Raw genomic sequence first — 22,180 nt, forward strand, 5'->3', positions numbered from 1 at the left:
CATTTAAGGAAAAAAAAAAATCACCCTGGTGGCACCAGATTATGGTATACTAATTTTGCAGCGAACTAAAGTATGAAAATTCCCCACAAACTTCCAAACCAATGACTAACATTAGGTAAATACTGAAGAAAAAGCTACAAAGAGTATCCCACATGGTATTTTCCCTCCTTTTCTTTCTAGGTTTTTCAGTCAACAGATTACTTTCTGAAGGCTCCAGCAGCTTCTCCTGAGGGCATCTCTAAGCAGAAAATAAACAGACTATTCATTGAAAAGCAGGAAATTTTTTCGTTTCCCCTCTATCAGATATAAAACCCCCTGCCATCAGTGCAAACACCTACAGTCCTCTATTTCTAAAAAACAGTGATGTTAATAAGAGAAACCTCACATTGAACAGAGACTGCTTACAAGGATGGACTTAATCATTCATGAACTTCAAACCTAGTGATTTTTAAGACTTTCACATTTTCAAACTTGAAATGATTGCGTATCACTTCTCTTTCGTCTTCCTTTTAAATTATTTACAGCAACCCACATTCAAAACCAGCCAAGCAGAGGTTCAGCCACCCAACCATCAGAGCTGCAGTAGCACATCGCTCAGTACAGACAGATGAACAAAGCGCACCCCATTTCACCAGGCTCCCAGCCTGGGAAGCTAGGACAGCATTTTCAGCCACTACCTGGAGTTTTGGGCATCTTCCTTTCTGGCATTCAAGGCCAGAGTAACTGGGACAGAGCAACTGGTATAAGTAAACTCACAGTATTAAAAAATAAGTAAATAAAGAAATCTGCAGTCTCTGGGGTTTGGGGTTTTTTTTTGAGATATGGAGTAAAAGTGCTGATCAGCACAAGAAAATTAGATTCCTGGTTTCTTGGCTGAAATCTCCCATTTGCACTTGACAGGAAAAAAGAAAAAAAAAAAAACCCAACCTCCAAGAAGCCAAGAGCAAAGCAAAATTTCACAGATAATGCAGGAAAATGGGACTACTCAAAAGATTTAAAATGATGCAGATGTGGGCTCTTACTCTATTACAAGTCTAAGTTATACCCGATTTCAGTCAGTTTATGATCCAAAAACCTACTTTTCTTTAGGTCGCAGATAAAAGCTTTCTATTCTCTTTTTATTCTGCTAGTGGTTAGCTCAGAAAAAAAAAAATCAGGACTGCTCATTTTCTATAGTTAGCTTTTTTCTAATTTAATTGTCTGGACTGTCTGTATCAACAAGTATTCTTACCAACTTGTCATAATACTGTATCCTTAGAGTCACTGACTGAAAGGAAGCTTAAACTGCTGCTCAGGGACATCAGTAGATACAGTAACAGCAGGCATAATTCAAAACAAATTCTGGTTTCTTCATTTAAGTTTTAACACTTGACCTTCTGACAATTTTAGCATAAAAAGATTAAAAGACTAGTTAAAATCAGTCATACTCAGGGCTGAGTACTGCAGAGTGTGATGGTGATGAGGACTTAAAAATGACACTGGTCTTCCATCCTTCTTACATTTCAAATGCCCAATATATCAGAATGGAAAGATATGAAAACCAATGTTCCATTTCATGCTTAAAGTTTCAAGTTGCTATAATTTTTTTCCTCATTATAATTCCTTAAGAATTAAAAATTATACTTTGCATACATCTCCATTCAAAAGAAAATTCTGCTATGCTGCTCTTCAGCCCAAGGAGCTGCCAAAAAAGAACCTATCCAATAGCAGCTCTTGATTCAAAGAACAAACTCAAACCTTTGCAAAATACAAGGGCAAGAACTGATTTTTTATTGGCCTATTTTATGGACTCTCAGGAGGAAAATGAGTCCTGTCAATGGTCTTCACTGCATGAGACTAATATCAGAGGACATGGCATTATTTCACTTTTACGTCTCTCCCTCAAGAATACTCCCGTTGATAAAGTAGTTCAAGGGCAGGCATCAGAAAGTCTGTTGTAGCAAGGTACAGCAAACGGATCCAAGCCACATTAGGACTTCATCAGTAAAAATACACATGGCAAAATTTAGTTTGACTAGCAACACAGATATTTGCACCACCATGGTCCTTGCGGAGGACAAAACCTTGTACCACTGGTCACCTTCCTTTCAGATCAACCTGATACAAGTACAAAAAGTATTGCTGAAACTAAGCCACAAAGGATGGAATTTATATTGTAAGTTTCTGAGGTAGGCAACTAAATTTTTTTTTTTTTTAAAGTCAGATTAAGTATATTACCCTTTTGGACCTAAATAACCTCTTTTAAACATCTACTACACAACAATATATATACCACCATGCTTTCTTTTTTTAACTATTATTTCAGCTATGAACAAGTATCTTGCAAAAATTAGAGATTACTCCCACTGGAAGAAATGACAGAAAAACAGATGACCGCAGTACATTTCAGGGATGGTCACAGACTCTTAAACAGGAACATTTCAAGATAGGAGTTTGAGGCATGCTCAGCATACCTAAAGATGTAGTTAAGGACCGTTATTAGCTGTGCCTGTCAAGCAATTCACCTCTCTGAAGAAGAGCCTCAGATATCAGTCTCTGGCAAAATGTATTCTGCTTTTTTTTCCCCAGGATGCTGTGCATGGTTTTACTGTGAATGTTAACCAGGTTGTTAGTTAGATATCCTATACATGCATTTGTATGCATACTCGCACCAATTCCCTTATTCATTAAAGAACCTGTGTAAGTAGTAATCAGACTGGGTGGTAGATGGGGTAAGCAATCTTAACAGAAAAAAAATGTTTTTCTAGAATTGGGGTGCTTCGAATGAAACCCCACTTTTTTCTTCTGAAGGAATTCTTGACCAGTTACACAGGCAGTTCATTTGTACATATCATTATTCCATTTCAAATACAGACTTTAGATTTTACTGGTGCATGGTCCATTGCCAGCAACAGACACATAAACCCACCAGTAATATGGAGCTTAAAATGGTAAAAAGACGACACAGTTGAAGAGAAATATCTTTATAGTTTTCATTTAAAAAATAAAATAGGTGAAACTCTAAAAGAGGAACATCCCATTCCAATCGAAATTTTAAAATATACTTCCATGTTAAAAGCAAAAGTCTGGATGTGAGCCTCATGGAAGCTGCCAAGTAATAGAGAAAGAAACTTAATCTTTCACATTACTCGCATCCGTGTCTTTGCCTTCCTGGCTTACATGACTGTTGTCATTTTTACTAGATTGATCTAAATCCTCAATTTTATTTTCTACTTCCATAGCACTGCTTTCCACAGGACTACGGGAAGATTCTTCACCTATTTCTGCTTCCATTTTTGTGACTAAATCATGTTCTTTATCTTCCACATCCATTCCTTCCTCTGTTTGTGCCAGCCTACGTTGAACTTCTTCCTCTGTTTTACCTTCTGATTCTTCCTCTTTCCTCTTTGCTTTAAACACTTCAACTCCCATCATCCTCAGGTAATGAAGTCTCTCATTCTTGGGCACAAAGGCACGGAGCGATGTCTTTCCTTGCCAACCACACAGCACTATAGGACACTGAAGATCATCAGGTTTTCTACAAACAAGCAGTTATGTGAGGTCAACTATGAGAAACTTAATTTTACAGTCATACCCTGAGAAGATCTAAACAGGTACCTGCTTGTCTACAAGCAAGAAAGGAAAAAAAAAAACAACCAAAAGCTCAATGCTATTAAATTTCTGCAAGAGACAAAATAATTTTCTGGCTCTGGTTTCAAATCTAATATAAGCAATAACAAGATGAAATTTTACATTCACAAAGTTCTCAAGAGCTTCTGATACTACTTTGTCAACAAAAGTGAACAATGAAAAAGTTTAACTTTTTCTATTCCAAATGCTGGACTTCATAGGGAAATAAACAAACAAACATGCAGGGATACTGTGCACCTCTGGCAGAACTACTAGCTCTCATTTATAAAGCTAAATCCTACAATTGTTTTAAGAATACACAAGCAAGGTAGCTTCTTTCCCTGTTATATTCTTTGTATGCTGCCTGGCTTTGCTGTTGACCTCACTGCATCTCTATGCCTCTGCTTCTGTTTCTGTTGAGTGAAAATAAATTATTGTCCAAGTTTTAAAATTGCATAAATGGAAAGCAACACATCTACTTACTCAGGGTCTGGGTCGTACTTCAGAACTATACTTCCCATTGCTACAGGGAAGGGAGGTGAGGGGAACAAAAACAAGAGAGATGTGTTAGTACAGTGTTAAAATGAGTCTAATTTGAAAATGTTCAAGAAAACAAGATTTTAGACAGCCACACAGCATAAGCAGGTTAGCTGTTATCTACATCAGTACAGTAAACTACAGACAATATCAGTTTTTCTTCCTTTTTTTTTTTCCAGACCAAAGTATTTATATAGTTAGAAAAGCAATTGCCACCCCTGCCCCTTCCCAACCTCCAAACAAACAAATTAAAATACAAAACCACATAGTGGATTAATTTAGTCAGTGAATCTAGCAAGAAACTTTTACTTAAGTAAAATGAACACACAAGTATGCCAGCCCAAACTTTAGAAAAATTGTTCTTCCCATTTTGTCCCATCAAACACTGAAGTACAAGGACCAGCTATGACTTGGAAATAATATACCATAAACAAAAGACTGAAAATCAGTTGTCATTGCTTCAAGCATCCAGTGTAGAGGAAACAAAAATTTAATATGAGTAGATGTTGTTCCCCATATTTAAGAAAATCAAATCTGAATAACTATATTTGATACACAAAATCATGCCAAACAATTGCAGATGACAGACAGTTTCAGCTGGAGCACTAACAGGCATAAAGATCAGTAGCAAACATAAAATCTTTGTTCATCAGATATTTTAAATGCTGCCTCAGAGCATTGCTTCATAGAAGTCACAAGTTTGGCAACTCTTCCATTCTCTGGAGTTCATAAACCTTAAAGGCTGTGATCAGAAAGGACTACAGCTTCCAGTAGCACACTGGGTTTCAGTAATGCTTACTTACCTAATTAACAAGTATATTTAAGATAAATTTAGTCAAAATTTTTAGCAAACACAGTTTATGCAACAGGATTTTCATAGTCTTCTGTGTACTGTATAATAATAATTTTGTCATAGGACAAATTAGAAGGCTTACCCATGTCTTTGACTTTCTTCTGTGTTTCACTGCTAAATTTACTTAAGAATGGATTTTCCTGTGTTAGCAGAATTTTAACATCTTCTATGCAGACACTGATAATCCTTGCATGAATGAATGGGTATAGAGTATAAATTCCCTGTTTAATAAATAAATATAATTATTTCAAAATGCAATCTCTACTTTCTGATGGAAAAAGTGTTAAAAACAGTATGTCCTTTAGCTAATACGAGAAAACAAGTTTCACACATTTCAAACCATACTGATAATGCAAATTGTCATTAATCTGACAATTTTAATGCCAGCTGTGCTACAGGCTCTAGAGGAAACCAAAGTATCTCCTTTGAAAACATAATGCTATGTAATTACCTCTTGTGCTAATCTGAATGCACATCCAAACTGTTCACCATCACTGTTGCGAGACCAAACTTTTATCCCTGTGTTAATAACCTGCAATGGCAAAGCCAATAAGCATCATTAAGGAGTATAAATTCTAAATTATCAATACTAAACTATGTCTTTCCACAACTGTTTGACTAAAAGGAAGAAAAAAAGGATAATTCTGCTGTAATGCTTGTTCGTTTGCGCTGGACACTGAATTAAATTCATGCGAAAATTCATTCAAGGGAAAAAGGAACTCCCATTATCAAAACATAGTTCTCTCTCAACATAAACATTAATTCCATGTTGAAAATTGAACACTGTGAGGAAGTGTCAGTCTTAAAATGAGGACAATGAACTACTAAGATCTAATTTTAATGTTAGTTTGGGTAAGAATTTTCTGGGTGATTCTGGGAAAGTCAATAAAGGACGGGATTTTAAAAATGCACGAGTGCTTAATATTAGGACACAGTATCCTTTGTGGTACTCTAAGTCTTACTGCCTAATATAATGCACCAGTTTCTTGAAATTTTGCCTTTTCCTGCATGTGGGATAAAAGGATAATTAGTTATCCATCTCAAAGATCTGTTGCAAAGATGTAATGAATATCCTTGGAAATTTTCATGATTTGACTGAATGAGGCCCTGAACCATATCTGATTGTGGTGGGTTGACCCTGGCTGAGGGCCAGGTGCCCACCAGAGCCGCTCTATCACACTGATCTAGCTTTGAAGTTAGTCCTGCTTGGTGTAGGAAGGAAGCTGAACTAGATGACCTCATTCTAAGTTAAATTATTTAATAACTTTTAAGAAAAATCTTTAGCATTTACAAGGCATTTTCCATGGGGAGTCATATAAAACAAATTATCTTTTTTCCCTCCAATTCACAAAAACTACTTCTTATCCCATTATCATTCAGCTTAAAAAACTTCTCAAAATATTCAGTTGTTGAAATTACTTTGAAACAATGTCCCCATGTAACACAGCCAGCTAATAATTCAGCTGAAGTTATCAGTTACTTTTGGTAGGCTTTCAGAGCTCTCAGTACTTTTATAATTAAGGAGCTCACAAATACAACAGTGTTGATGTAAACTTGTGACGGTATCTGAAGACCTCATAACAATGCTGGTACACACACCACAGTTATATATTCCTTTCCTCTACTTTTAAGTTCCCTTTCATCTGCCAAAAAACATACCAATTTTAATCTTGGAGACTGTTATTCACCTTTCAGAGAGAACTCTTAATCTGTTTAACAGAGGAGGGATAGAGAGAAAAACATTCATTCAGCCTAAAAAAAGAAAAAGCCTATCAGAAGGCTAATCCTCTAGATAAACAATAAGCTTGGCAATAAAGTTCAAGGAGACATCCACTGATGCTTATGATCTTCATTGTGAAACCTGAAGAGATGAACCATACCTTCATCTTCTCACTGTTGTTCAGAAGCACATTCCTTAGCTCCTTAGAAACCATGTACAGCTGTCTCTTCTTTCCTTCCTGTGTTCGAGTTAGTAAATTCATCTTGGGAAATGATGGGTCCAATGCATAAAACTTCCTGTGACCATAATACTTGTTTTGATTAAATGAACAATGAAATTACATACTCAAAATGCCCATCTCCTTGAGTTATCTCTGCAAATGCTTAACACTTTGGCTCCAGAACACACTGATTAGACCAAGATGCATGACATCAGAAAAGACAAGTTGTCATAGACACTAAGATACACTAAAAATTTCCCAGTGCAAACTACAGTTGGCTATTTTCCTTTGAGAAAAGCTTAGGTGTTGAGGAGAGGGGAACTTGGTGCAAAGTTAGGGAAAAAGTTTTATGTACAACCAACCAGACCCATCTTTTGTGGTGAACTGAACTACTAATATTCCTGAACTACTAGAAATCTTACTGCCAAAATAGAAACATTTTTTTCTTACTGGATAGGAAGGAATAATGGATCATCTTCAGGGAGAAACACGAAAGGGTCTTCTTTGAAACCAAACAGCTTCATTTTTTTAGATGGTGGTGGTCTAAAAAGAAAATATCATTGCTTTGTCAATTTCAGTAAAAGTACTTGGTTTAAAATCAGTATAATTTAGTTCATTTAGTCAACACTTGCCTTATGGTAATGGTAGCATGCCAAACAAAATACTGACATTTTCCTGTGCTTCACTAAGACAACACTACCCACAATTTAACTTCTTTAAATAAGGAAGTGAAAGCAGTGCTTGAAAACAGAAACCACAAAAACAAGCAAACAGAGATTTGAGGGAGTAATTGTGAAGTCAGTAAAGATCTTCCAAAGGTTAACTTCTGAAAGTAGTTTTTTCCTTAACAGAGAAGAAAGGACTAACAGACTTTGCAAATGCTAATAATAAAAGTGGTTATTTCCCTAACTTGCTAAAATACAAGACAGAAAACATGGAAATGTAGGACAACTGAGCAAATTCATCAAATCTTCTTGATTGACTTCTAAATGAGTCCAATAACAAAAGAACTATAGAATAATCAGCAATTATGAAGCTGTCACAAGACAAATACTTAGACATGGTGTCTTACCCACATACTCCTTCCTTTTTGCTTTGCTCAGTGTCTGAATTCTGCAATTCTTGCATTTTCTTAGACTCTTCATTTTCAGCAAGTGTTGGTTCTTCAGTAATACATTCAGAACCATTATTTGAATTAGCTGCTGTCACTTCAGTATCTCCTGTTCTTTGTGGTAATTTCTGATGAACCTATTTCAAATTATAGTATTTTCAACAAAGCAAAAGTAGTATCTAAGTTCTAACAAAAGCTACCTATGTTCTCTCTTTGCATGTGCTTAATTCTTATCAATTTGTATGTAAATGCTTGAACAGATCCATTCAGGGAGTTAATCTGATTACAACTTACAATGGTATCTTGACTTAGTATTTACCTCTAGTACTGCTCTGGACAATTTCTTACCAACTGTCCAAGAAAGCTATTTTTGTACCATTTACAAAATCATGTTCAAGCACTCACAGAGAAAACTATTTATAAGTCAGGATCCGCTGCTTTCTTCCTAGCACTCAAAGTGACACACACATCCTGCTGCTGCACACTTTCTGTAAGAGTGCTACAACATTACACTAGGAACAGCATAAACTACTCGGATGATGCTTGCTTCTGAAGAAATGCTTTTTTCCTTACTGCCACATACATTTTACTCATAAGATGTTCTAATGAAGCAAATCAAATAAATAGAAACAGCTAAAAGGGATTCACCCAAGAAGTTTGTCTCAAAGATATGAGCAATCTAAGAGATCAAATAAACCATGTCAACTTAAAATCCTATTGACAGGATTTTAAAGACAATTGACAACAAATGGATTAAAGTCAGATGGCCGAAGCTGCTGTTGCTCCTAACAGTTTTACATCCATTGCTTCTGCTGCTGATCTGATAGACCAATCTGCTAGTGAATCACTCCTGAGCAACCAGCCACAGAGTAAAATAAACTGAAATCAGAATTAGCTTAAAACACAGCAGAAAAAAGCCTTCAGCAGAGGGACCACACACAGCTGAAGGATGTGATAGCTTTAGCTACTCAATCTAATCTGCTTCTGTAATTCTTTCAAAGCCTTAATTTTAGGTTCAAGTTTTAACTTACTATTTTACCATGATTTCAAAGCCCCCCCTTTTTTTTTCCATTTTGAAAGAAATTTTTTTTTTAAGTTCTTAAGGGATTTAGGAATTTATTTTCAATTGACACACTGAACTATAACTGAATGGCAGATACAAAACAGTTATAGTATGTTTTGTATTATGTAAGCTTTCAAAAAGATTCCGGAAACATTATTAAAATCTAACATTGTAGCTCTTTTAAAATAAGTTACCTTAGGCTGGCGTTTATTCCACGGCATTGGAGATTTTTTTATTAACACAGCAACAAAGAAACCTCCTGTGTTCTGGTGATGTGGTAATATCCTAAGACTAGGGGGGAGAAAAAAAAAAAAGTCACAGTGTATTAATCATCAGCACTCAGGCTCTCACAAAGTACTGTAAGTGTCACATTTATATTTACTTTCAGGATAAACTAAGTATTCCTAGTAGGATTGCACAGATTTAATTTATCAAGCTAGAAACAGGATCTAAAATAGAGTATTCTGGCAAAATAACCTGCATCAGTGCAACGCATTCATTTCACCATTCACATCTGAGCTTTAATGACTCATTTCTAAACACTATTTTTAGTATAGCTATGGAAAATCTTTCATAGAAAATAAGTCACACTGTTAAAATGTTAAAGTTTTCCATACTTTTCCAGTAATTTTGGCTATGTATTTCTATTGGATGCAAAGAATTTGGCGTGTTTGTGTGAGTATTTATTCCTTGTAAGTAACTTTCAATAATTTCTTTCAGTTCACTGGAATTTAAATATTGTGTACTGCCATTAAATATGAAGCAATCGAAATATACTCAGACCTATACAAACATAGGTCTTTACTGCAAAACATTCCTAATCTGACCTAATCATAATTTGCCCACCACCATACATGGTAACCATCAAATCCTCATAAAATCTACTCTGGGAAAACTTACCAACGCTCTAGATTCATTGCCTTTAGCTTCTCTTCATCTTTCACTGGAAACATAGTAGGACGTATTTGTGTTTGTCTATTTGAAGGCACATCTTTCCACTCTTCAAACCACTGTCCATCTTTCAGCATTACCTTCGAAGGAGTAAATATAAATACTGTGAAGAATATGGGTTAACATTTTACAAGTTTTAATTAAAATACTTTCAAATCAAGGTTCACATGCTAAAAAGACAAGTTATTTTCTGGTACAGTAAATTAAGTTCTTTGAAGTGGGCTAGGGCTGCAACAAAGGTCACATCCACAAATGTGTGGGGCAAATGCATAAAATTAATGACTGAAATTAAGGCCTGGTTTTGTTGTTAGGGCAACAAAATAAAGAAGTCATAGCGATGGCACCTTCAGGACTGGCAAGTATCACAAAACGTTTTCATACACCTCGCTGTGATTGTCTTGCGGTTTAATTAAGTGTTCTACTGGAAACTGAAATGTAAGATTTATCTAGATTACAATTTCACTAATAATGTTAGAACACAGATTTCAGCATCATGAAGTCTAGCATTTCTCAGCCACGGATCAGATCACACTTAAAATATTGTGCCTTTGCATGTTCCTGAAATAGAAATGACTGTACTTCCAGAATTAGTATTTCAAGTCCAAATATGCTACATGTCATATTGCTAGATGGAGACAAGATAGACTGCGATTCTGAACTCCTTTTCTTTCAGAGTCATGAGTTCAGCTTCAGAGCTGAACAACGGGACTGATAAATAACTGGAAATACAAACAAGTCTAGAATTATTCTGGATGTACTAGAACAACTGCCTAACAGCCCCACTCTGTTCAGTTTCAGTTTACCAGTCTAACCACACAATGTGACTGCTGGAATGACAAAGCATCAAAGAATATGCTGAAGTCTTCTCTATTGCACATTTTGCCAGCCTTTTATTAGGGTAGAATGAAGACTGGAAGTGTTGCAGAAGTAAAGTAACATTTCTGAAGTTAAAAAGGTCTCTTCCTTCAAGATTCTGAAATGACTCATTTGTGGTCACTCATCATCTGGCTTAAGGAGAGAGCACTGAACACTATTTCCAAGCACCTAAGTGTCCCTTGAACAAAACCTGGTTTTTATTTTGCTGTTTCCAGAGAGTTACAGTCAACTGATGCTCAGGAATACTCAATGTAATCACTAAATCACAGAGCTCCCATTGAATAGACATTTCACCAGCATACAAAAGACCACCCCAAGTAAAAAAAAAAAGCACCAAAGCAAGCAAATACATTCAATGACAAGCTAGCCAATGAGGCTTGAAAAAATACAGCATCAGCAAATAAGGGCTGAAGAAAATCTTGCAAATTTTCAACAGATTTTAATTAGCCTACTTCTTAAAATACTCATTACAGAGATTTATATTTCAACTGCAAATAAATGTTACAGGGAATACAATATACTCTTAGTGATCTTTATGTATCTATTTTGTAGCCTTATGCAGAACAAAAAAAAAAGTAAAATTAAGATTATAGAGGTGCAATCATGCATTTTATGCTTATGCTTCAGGTACAAGCATACAATTTGAACTTCTGGAACTGTAAGAAGAAAGAAATTGATTAGTTTCTAAGCTGGACTTCCAATGACAGAACACAAGCAAATCTTTATTCCTTGCATCTTGTTCATTAGGCTACACACAGGCACAAACCTGCAGACTGCACCACTGCAAGACACTAGTGAAACGGTGAGAGAAGAGAGAACAACCAAGGCCGTTGTAAAGGCACATGCTCATAATTAAAATTTAATCAGAGCTTCTTTCCCTACTACCAGGATGGCCTTCTATTCCTCTTGATTATGCTCTTAACAGGAAGCTGAAGAAGCTTTGGGGTTTTTTGTCCCTCCCTACCAGTCTGTTTCCAGAATTGAAATCATGTAAGGCCTGGAACAAAATACAGGATTCTATTAATATTCTAGGATTACTCACATAACTGCAGTTTTTATAGCTTATTTCCAGAAAGGGTTTAACAGCTTTTACTTCCAAATGATTCAAATGGACCAGCTAAAGAACCATAGAATCTAACATTCACAGACTATAAAGGCGGAGGAGGCAGCATAACTTAAAAAGTGGCTGAAATTATGTTGCCATCTACAGGCCACATGCTGCATGCAACAGAAAAGGGAATTTATCAAGAAAGTACAGGAGATAGAGCAAAGAAGGCTAGAGGAAAAATAGGACAGTAGATGAGGAAACAAGAACTTACCATCAGAAAGATTTTTAGCCCTCTCCTCTACGATGCTATATTGTCTATAGGTCTAAACAGCAAATCACTACCATTACTCCATTACTTCAGCTCAATCTAATGTTTTGAAATTTTACACTTCAAAATCTCCCTAATTTATCACTCTATAATAGACTAAGAGCTTGACAGAAATATCAGGTAAATACCTTCCATTTTGTAATTCCTGGCATCCTCTTCAAACCTGGCAACTCAGAAGAGACATCAGCAAGTTCTAAGGCACCTGAAACCCCAAGAATATAAACATTCTTGAAGACAGAATTTGAGAGCTGTGCTCCTAATTAACTTCTATAAAAATAGTTTTCCTTCAAGTTTTAAGATCATTTTAAGACTATTGCTTTTTAAACCTTTCAAGGAACAAAATGTTATACAATTACTACTATGTAAGTTAACAAGAAAGATGGTAAGAACTGTTCATAATAACTACAGAAGTTTGCAACCTATAAATTAACCAAAATATAATGGTTAGATATTTTTTGTAGCAGCTGCATAGAGTAATACTCTACAACCTGTATGTATCATTACACATCAGTGTTCCAGGCAATGCAGTCATAGAAGTTTTTATTCTCACTTACTTAGTATTTGGATTTACTACACTGATTAAATATTTTTCGGAGAAGTACTCTTTTGGGATGACTAAGGCTTTTAAAATGCTTGATATATTGTGATAGACTTACCATCTTAATATATTTCAGTGTGAGAGGAAAAAGAATTTATTATTTTTTTTTTAAATGGAGAGGAAAATTCCAAACTGTTTAACAGGACAGGATGTACTATCAACCTAACAGGTCAAAAGGCTATGTACCTAAAATATGTCAGATTACTACAAGAAATATCAAAAGAGTATAATTTAATCTACTGAATAAAAACTTTAAACTGCCTCAAGTCCAGAAAGAATGATATAAAAACTTGCTGTTTAAATAGGTGATCTCTCTAGAGAAGAATAACCTTAAAAATTTATTTTCTATGATTCTGAATACTTGACAATTAGGTAGGCTTTTGCTCATGTTGTACACAATTTGTCAACCTGTTCTGCATGACTAACCATTTACTCTTGCAGTGGCAGTTTAAGCAAGTCTTTTAAAAAAATGAAAAAGTGATACATGAATTCACAGACAAATTCCAAAATGACATTTCAAATCTGAGTAAACTTGATTGTTTGTGTCCATCCTTTGAATATTCCTGCCTACCTACAGCATGACTTCAACTGATGCCTCAAGGCTACATCAGACTGATCAGCCATTAAATGGTCCATCAGAAGTACTACAAAGCCCAGCAGATAAATATGGTACAGAAATGCCTTTTCCCCACTCCTTCAGCCCCAAGGGGAAAGTAATCTCTGATCTGTTTCACAAGTAGCAGCGTACCACAATGCTAGGAACTAAATTAAGACTGAAGAACCAACAAACCTTCTGGACTGGCCTGAGCAAAAACTTGAGGTCTAATGCCCCTTGCAGACAACTCCACTACCTTGCCCTCCTTTCACTACACCTATGTTCAAGCCCCAAGGATGTTTGCTCGCTGGGACGCATCATAGCCTCCAAGTAAGCCTCAAAATACCTGCAGTGGGGAGAAACAATATCCAAATGCCACAGCCCAATACTGCAGTCAAGATCCTTACTTCTGAGTACTTAATTTGACCCAAATACTGCAATTGTTGGCCTCCGTCAACATCCGTACTGCTTCATCCTCCTATCCAAACTAGTCCTTACTGCTTTCCAATCCTGTCATCATTAAACTTAACTCTGGTGCACTACAGCCTTCAACAAGCCAAGCATACTATAATTTACTAGAAACATGTCTACGTGTTTTTTTCACTGTCTGCCATAAAAAATACCTCTAAATAAAAATGTCCTTTGAGTGGAAATTAAATAGTCAATTCATAATTATCTGCAGGCATTTTAGCTAAACTGCTCTTTGGGAGACAATGAAATTTCATGCATAATTTGGGGCCAGAATAGCGACTGGCACAAAGAAAACATTACACAGAACAGGCTATTCTACTTCCAGAACCAGCTCAGATCCAGGAGTAATACAGCTGCTTCTGCTCTGTACAAGGCTCAACTTAACAAACTCTGTGGAACTTTTCATGCAAAATCCAATTAGATGTCTCCAAACTTCAGGTTACTGACTCAGAAAAAAAACCAGTGTCCATCAGCTCAAGACTAGAAATTCGGGCTACTAAGCCCTACTATCATAAACTGATGCAGTGGAGCTTCCCAGCTCATCTCAATTTTTCCACCTCTTGTTACTTCAGATGATGGAGACTTAACAGCAACTTATGCAAGCCTTCATATGCAAATCAAAAGTGTGAAAAAAACCATTGGCTTAAAGACATTAAAATTCCAAGCATGTCAATGTCAGTCAAAGGATGTCAAAGGTATCGGTGACTCCCACCCACTGGTGCACAATAACACTCCTCTAACTGCTTAAGTACACTCTGGGCTTTTTATTACCCCTACGGTGCGCAGCAGTAATGTCCCACGCTGTGTTTTCCAAAGGAAACAGGAATGTCAGACAGGGACTCCAACCAGTGGAATTGGTTAGCAGAAGCCAGACAACACAGACATTGATCTTTTGTGTATCATTAACAGAACTTCTTCAGGTTTTATATTTGCACCCGATTTAGGCCCATTTAAGAAGACTGCTCACATCAATACCAATGCAACCCTACCAAAAAATTGATGCAGTTTTGCATATTAGGAGCACATTACCTACACTAAGCTTATTACTAGCACTATCATACATATATTCTTTTTTGGGCTGAGAAAAAAAAGATTCCCCCACTCAGTCCAAGCTTGTATTCTCACCTTGACTCTTTTCCAGCAGTGATGCAATCACAGCCTCATTTTCGATAGGATTCAACGAACACGTAGAATATACCATTCTCCCGCCTTCTGCGAGTTGTTCAACACCACGAGTTGCAATTCTTAACTGCAATCTAACAGAACACTCTTGGTCTAGCCAGGTACATTCAGGAACCAGAAAGATTTGCCATCAAATTTCTTACAGGTGAAGCTGTATTGCGGACACATAACTCGCCATTGCCTAAGTCAGCACATACTGAGTTCCACAGCTGTCACCAGTACACAAATTAAAGTCAGTTTTAAACTAAGTCAGCTTAGTGCAGTCTACATTGCAGACACACTCACAATTACACCTATTAAAACAGCAATTAGGTCAAACATTAACACTACTGCATGGTAACTTTTAACATAACAATCTGTATTTTGTTCTTTCTAGTGCCCCATCCAGTTTATAATAAAGTACTCAACACTAGAAAAATAACCACCCAAAACCTTACTCTTCTTCTCTGAAATATAGAGTTAAAATGAGGAGCAATCTGACTATTACAAATATTATGGCCAACACAGCTTAGCTAGCATTGGTCTTCTGAGAAAAGTATCACTGAGCTGGATCACCAGCTTATACTCTACCTGCATACTTACAACTAAAATAAAACCTGTAATTATGAATGAGTTACCAAGGAGCAAGTCACCATAGACCAGCTGAATCGCAGTAACTGACTGCATTCCCAGCTTGTTACAAATGCACAGTAAAAGGTTCTAAGCATTTTCACCTGTGTTTATATTACTGCTTTTTACCATGCACCTGCATTAGGCTAAGTACTCACCATCAGCTAACATAAATCATTCTCAGGTAACTGAAACCATTTATGTATGGTTTCTAACATTCTAAAGATGTTAAAACATTACTGTTAAATTTTATAAGTTTCTGTATTTTCCAGCAGTATTTTACCTGCCTAAATGCTAGGAATCATAACAAAATTATTTGTTCCCTGTTTTATTAGCTACCTTGTCTAAATCAATTAAGTGAATATTCAGTATGTCAGATATTCATAAGAATATAAGAAATTTATATTCACACACTCCACTGGAGGTTGACTTCACATTTGAAATAGTACACTTCCTCTGAATAGCACATAAGCGCTTGATTTGAGAGAAAAGCGACTCTTCTTGGTCTCTGCTTTGTCATATATTAACATGTGAATGCATGCAGATGTTAAAGATATGGGAAAAGGAGGGGAGAGAAATGAAAGCAGTGCAGATGTGTAATAAGCATTTTTACCCATGGAGCTGCAAACTGTTTTGTGTTGTCCACTTCTTCCATACATCAATGTTTTTCCTCATGGTTCCATCTCCACTGTAACAGAGATTGAACAGATTTGTATTATTTGTGGGTAAAACTCATTTCATATCCAAGTCACATATAGCAGCAAAAAATTAACTGTCCCTCTCCCATTTTAACTAGCTCTCCTATGCTGTACTGTTTGTTTCTATGCTATCTCTGTATTTCAGTATCTTGAGTCTAAGTTCAAAATTTGAAGCCCTTCAGCTGACCAAATTTAAGTACCACTTGGAATGAAAAAAGTTCACCTGGAGTTGGTATCCCCTTACCTAAGACAGTTTAAGGCATTCACCCATTTTGGAAGTTACTATAAATCATAACTCACTAAGCAACTCAAAAAGCGCAATTCACTAACACAAAAATTCTAGCACTGCATTTATTGCAATAAAATATGTGTGTTGAAGATTATATGCAACATACCTGCAGGGGACGTCACACAAAATCCTGTCATAGAAGAGGACCTCTTTTCTTCCATCAACATCTATTTGTAGATTAGGAATGCTGGAAGCATCATGATTTACCACCATGATGCATGGACTGTTTAATCTCTTCGCTTGATGAACCAGTAAATAGCAGCGCTTGTTGTCGACATCATTCGCAATTACAAAACCCTCTGGGAATATAAAATAGTGGGAAGATGCTTTACTGTCCAACAGTTAAATAGTTTTACAGAATTTATTGCCTTATCTTCAGAGTTGTGTAAACCTTTCACTAGAGATTTTTACTTATAAGATTACTTATGAATAGAAGACCCCTTGTTGAACATAAAATAACAAAGTATGTCAAAGTTTAACTGATGTGTCAAAGTCTCAAGAGTTCTAGCTTGCATGCAGTGGAAATAAGACACAATGAAGGGCCTTCAACTTTTCACTTGCAAAGTAAAAGTCTTGTAACAGATAAAAGCTCCACTGCTACCAAAGACAATCTCTACACATCAGCATATTTTCAGCAGAACACAGAAAGAATCCACTCCCCCCAACCTGACAATTTTTATGGACAATATTTTCTGTGAGCATCTAACTGAAAGTAAAGATTCTGAAGCTTAAAAAAAGATAAATATCATGACCATTTGAAGGCAAAAGCAGCTTAATCCAGTGTTTGCAGGATACCACTAAAACACAAGGACTCACAAGCCACCATCTAAAATTAAGCTCTGAACACATCTACTGTATTCTGAACTGTGAAGACTTATAATCCAACTCTCTCCTTCAAGCCAAGGAAGTCCATAAAGTTTTAAGGAAAAGGTGGGATACTTCCCATCTCATGTAGCTCAACTACTCGGGAATTCAATATGCTGTTAAATGCAGTTACTTTTATGTGATACTAAAAGTAATCTTCTACAAGAAAAAGAGGAAATTCAAAGTCACAAAAGTTTTTGGTAGTTTTTCCAGACTTACTGGGAAAAGGAACATCCATGTCTGCATGTAACATTTCGATGAGTTGTGCAGTCTTAGATCCAGGTGCAGCACACATATCTAGAATCTACAAACACCAGAAAGTTAAAACAGTCCTATTTTGTATTTTTTAAGTACTTGACAAATTTACTATGTGTTCTTGTTCAAATTAAATATTTTTGCATATAATTGCAGCATTATGATTGTTCTGAACACCAATTTGCAAAAAAGCACAAAGTAAAGTTCTGTACTTTGTATGCATCATGGAATGCAGATTTAGCTCTGAAGGTCTAAAATATAACAAGGACTTCAGTTTGTAGGGAACAAATATATCAGCTGAAAAAATTTGAAAGAGAAATCTGAATATAGATATGGGGATACGGTCTTTTTATCAGCTCACAAGCAATTCCAACTGAAGTTAACTGAAACTTTACATAAACACACAAACATTAAGGGAAAAGTTACATTCAAGAGCAAGCTGTACTTTTAACTATCAGTAAATTAATTAGAGACTATCCAACACAGTTGATCATATAGATTTTATAAAAATGAATGGCTATCCCTCCTCAGACATTTGCATTTTAGTGCAAAACATCAGGGTAGCATAAACTGCCTGTTTCTCTAGCCTGGAAGAAGTACTTGGGAAGTATTCAAACCGTCATAGGGCAGCAGAACAGAGCAGCACAGACACTAATACCTGATTTCTAGCATATTCCTCTCTTCTGGTTCATCTTCATAGAGTCACTCATAGAGTCATTTTCACAGCAAACTATTTGACAGCTAACACTGTTTTCTTAAGTAAGGAAGCTTAGTCCTTCCTCTTGCCTAGGTAAAGATTTTCAGAAACATTATGACTACCTATCTTCTGGACCTTTAGCTCCAATAAATGTTAGCTGAAATAGTGCAACATGATAAAAGATGGGGACGGATCTGCTCACATCCTTATGCAAACCCCTGGCCTGAACAAGACTAAACCGAAAGACAGACCCCAAAGAAACGCAAAGAGCATTTACTGACAGTTCCAGAGAGCAGGTGATAAGCACTGCCATGCACCAGTGTTAATGCAGCATGAGGCACGCTCGGTAAGAGAGCATCATATCTGCTGTTTAAAGTAACGGTTGTGACGCTACTGGTTTCTACTGACTTTTGTAGATAATGCAAAAGATAATGAAGACTAAGCAAGCCTAAACATGCTCTAAAATCATCCAGCAAGTTAATGGTGAGGGAAAACCGAATTGTGAAAAGCAGATTAAAAATTAACACAACTACAAAGAGGTTTGACAGTCATCAAGCTGACACTTGTGTAAGATAGGAATCAGCATGTAAGACATGATGTACAGAACACGTTGGTTAAGCGTGAAAAGTAACCTGCAATTCTGGTCATAACAAGCAGCTCAGGAAATAAGGCACTAAGAACCATAAAGGTCTTAAATGACAACAGCCAAGGCACCATTACAGCAGCTATTTGCTGTCTTGTCACAAGAGAGGATAAAGAACCTATTCTGAGCCTGATTTATGAGCAAATTTGTGAAATCTTACAGGCATTTCTGGAAAGCGCTCATTGAAATATAGTCACTGAAGTTAAATATTCAATGCAAAAACCATATACTGCTATCTTAGTATATGCAATGTAAGTTGCGTGCAAAAATATTGTCACAATTTGCGCTTTACGTTAACTCAAACACATTCATTACCTGTTCAACTCCAGACAAAACTCAAAATGCACCTGTTACACACGAGGACTGAATCTATCACTCTATTTATTATTCATTTAAGGGAGGTCAGAAGACCTTGCCTCACGTAACATATCCATCAGCCACGTGTCATACATTGGGTTGGGGTGAGAGTAGGAGAAAATAAACTGAAAAGTTATGTATGCTAAGTAATGTTAATACAAAACAAGTATGTACAAATGAGTGTCTAAAACATATAGGTCAGAAGTTTGAAAAATTGAAAATTTAAGAAAGAAGCGCACAACTTGGTTGCTTGAGATAGCAAGGCACTTCTAACTAGCTCATTAACTTAACAGATTAAGAGAATGAGGTCACCTGAGAGACTCATTCTGCAAACACAGTATATGAAAACATCACTACTGTTACAACAGGAAGTTTGCTACCAGATATCCCCACTCCTACAGTCTGCCATTAGAAAATATCATGGGCATTCCTTAGACACCTCAGTTAAAGTTAGCAATCTATATTCCTTAGCCACCATCAATAGCATGTTTCAGCTTGCCCAAATTATTCTGCCTAAGAGATTTATACAGCAGAAGTTTGCAACTTCTCCAAAAGGCACAGAAGGGTGGTAAAGAACTACCTGGTAAAGAACATTACCATTTGGATCTGGAAAACTACATCTGTTCGCAGTGTGAAGGACAGCAGGAAGTTAAAAACAGTCATCTTTAAAAAGGGGTTGGAAAATGAATATATAACTTAGATGCAGCTAAATACATTTACAATTTGAAAGTAAGATTATATAACTACTTAAAAACTAAGTGTTTTTACAGGGTATTACATAAAGTTGAAAAAGCAGATGTTCCCCTGACAGCCTGTTTGTGATCTGAACGCTATTTGACTGCTGTGGTTTTCACGCAGAAAACATAAAACATACCAACACAAAATAGAATTGTGTAGCAGCTGTTGTAGTTTAATCAAACTATCTTTCAGGAAAAAACTCTAGCACACAGTATATGCTAGAGTTACCTTATGATGAGGGTTGACATCAAGCAGCAGAGGTGGGATCATACTGACAGCCTCCTGACGACTGATATTTCCCTTGAAAGGAAAAAACAAAACCAAAACAAACTCCTTTTTATTCCATTCCAAAAGAACGCGTTTCTTTTACAATATTGTTTTTTAAATCTCTATGTAGTAAAATGATACAGCAATCAAAACCAGACTGTTATAAACTTAGGATTAAATTTTCTTAGCATTTAACAAACAAAATCACGTCATTTCACCCAACTGAAATTTCTGATAATTGCATATTTACTCCAATTTTATTCATTCTACTGATGTAGTTTCTGCTCAAGAGATGACAAATTGGCTTCAACCAAGTGAGAAACATTCATCACTAAAGGTAAATCTTGATATGTACACACATGCACTTTTTACCAGATTCAAACATCTGCTTTCTATCAGCAACTAACTATTTTACAGAGACTCATTTTCACATTCTGTCCTGCAATTAGTTTAGGAGAAATATTTGTAACTGTGGTCATGTGTCAAGAGTCATGGGATCAATCACTGCCAACAACGTAAAATCTAGATTTTTCTGAGCTTCTCAATTTCTGAAAGAAAAGGTACAGTTTCAATTTCTCACGATGCATTTAAATAAAACATCGGTCAGGATATGAAAGAAAAAAAAAAAAAAATCAAGATCTTTCCAAAACTTACACATTCTGTCTCGCTAACCAGAAACTGATGAAACTTTTCCAGTTGTGGCGACTTGCGTAAGATTTTTCTACTCAAGTTAGTGTGCCAGGCTAACTCTTCTGGATACCTAGGGGGAAACAGACGGAAAAAAGGCAGAGGCAAAGGAAAGAAACCAATCTGTCAGTCGGGATTATTTACGCAGGGCGCTTCATTTCACTTCCAGCTCACTCACCAGCTCAGCGACTGCGGCATTTCGACTTTTTGGCCGTCTACCTCCAGGTCCTGCAGCTCTTTGAAGTACTTTTCCTTCAAGCAGTGGAGAATCTCTTTGGCGTGACTGCAAGGGAGGGACACCCGCAGAACAAGACCGGATCGAGACACACCTTCTCCGCACGCCAGACCCCCTCCGCGGTAAAAGCGGCGGGTACGCGCCGGCCCGGGGCACCCGGGGGAGGGGGCCGTGCCGGGTCCCCCCGCCCTGCCCGCGGCCCTTACCTCCGGTAGCCGGTGATGCGCAGCGTGGCGGGCAGCGGCTCCCTCAGCGCGGCCATGAAGGCGGGCCACTCGCCGGCGGGCACGATGCCCAGCTCCCGGTAGTACCGCTCGAACAGCTCGTTCTCCTTCACGATCTCGGGGTAGCCGCCGGCCCAGCCCTGAAACACGCCGCCACCGTCAGTCCGGCGGCCCTGTCGCTTCCCCGCCCCGGCCCGCCCCGGCTCTCACCGCTTGGTCCCCGCCGCCGTCCCGCTCCTGCCGCCGCTGCTGCTGCTGCTGCCGCCTGCGGTCGCGCGCGCGGCGGCCCATGGCGGCCAGGCGCCGGCCGAGCCCCACCGCGCGTCCCGCCGTCGGGGCCGCCGCTCCCGTCCCTGCCGGCCAGAGGCACCGCCGGGCCAAACGGCTGCTGCGGCGCCGCGTGCTCTCGCCGCTACGCGCATGCGCGGGCCCTCCCCCGGCGCTCTTCCTAGGCG

At 37.5% G+C, this 22,180-nt stretch overlaps 1 protein-coding gene and 1 long non-coding RNA gene across 2 annotated transcripts in view; one reads left to right on the top strand and one right to left on the bottom strand.

The window, feature by feature from the left end:
• LOC142600431 (uncharacterized) overlaps nt 1–22,180 on the top strand; it is a 761,935-nt gene that overhangs the window by 722,076 nt on the left and 17,679 nt on the right. The window lies entirely within an intron of this gene.
• NSUN2 (NOP2/Sun RNA methyltransferase 2) lies at nt 2,948–22,161 on the bottom strand. Its single transcript, XM_075744771.1, has 19 exons — nt 21,936–22,161; nt 21,708–21,865; nt 21,445–21,549; nt 21,234–21,339; nt 20,541–20,612; nt 17,842–17,926; nt 16,865–17,057; nt 16,385–16,459; nt 15,106–15,236; nt 12,445–12,518; nt 10,014–10,144; nt 9,308–9,404; nt 8,012–8,187; nt 7,390–7,482; nt 6,880–7,015; nt 5,451–5,531; nt 5,082–5,220; nt 4,093–4,132; nt 2,948–3,517 (listed from the first exon to the last, which is right to left on the bottom strand). Exons 1-19 carry the CDS (start codon nt 22,014–22,016, stop codon nt 3,112–3,114), a joined length of 2,379 nt encoding a protein of 792 aa, XP_075600886.1. The 5' UTR covers nt 22,017–22,161; the 3' UTR covers nt 2,948–3,111.

The sequence above is a fragment of the Balearica regulorum genome, chromosome 2 (genome assembly GCF_011004875.1).
Source record: "Balearica regulorum gibbericeps isolate bBalReg1 chromosome 2, bBalReg1.pri, whole genome shotgun sequence".
NCBI classification, from domain to species: Eukaryota; Metazoa; Chordata; class Aves; order Gruiformes; family Gruidae; genus Balearica; species Balearica regulorum.

Coding starts and splice junctions, on each gene's coding strand:
- NSUN2 (XM_075744771.1), bottom strand. CDS start 22,016: ATGGGCCGCCGCGCGCGCGACCGCAGGCGGCAGCAGCAGCAGCAGCGG. Junction 21,866..21,935: donor ACGGCGGCGGGGACCAAGCG/GTGAGAGCCGGG, acceptor GGCGTGTTTCAG/GGCTGGGCCGGCGGCTACCC. Junction 17,927..20,540: donor ATGTCAACCCTCATCATAAG/GTAACTCTAGCA, acceptor TGGTGTTTGTAG/ATTCTAGATATGTGTGCTGC.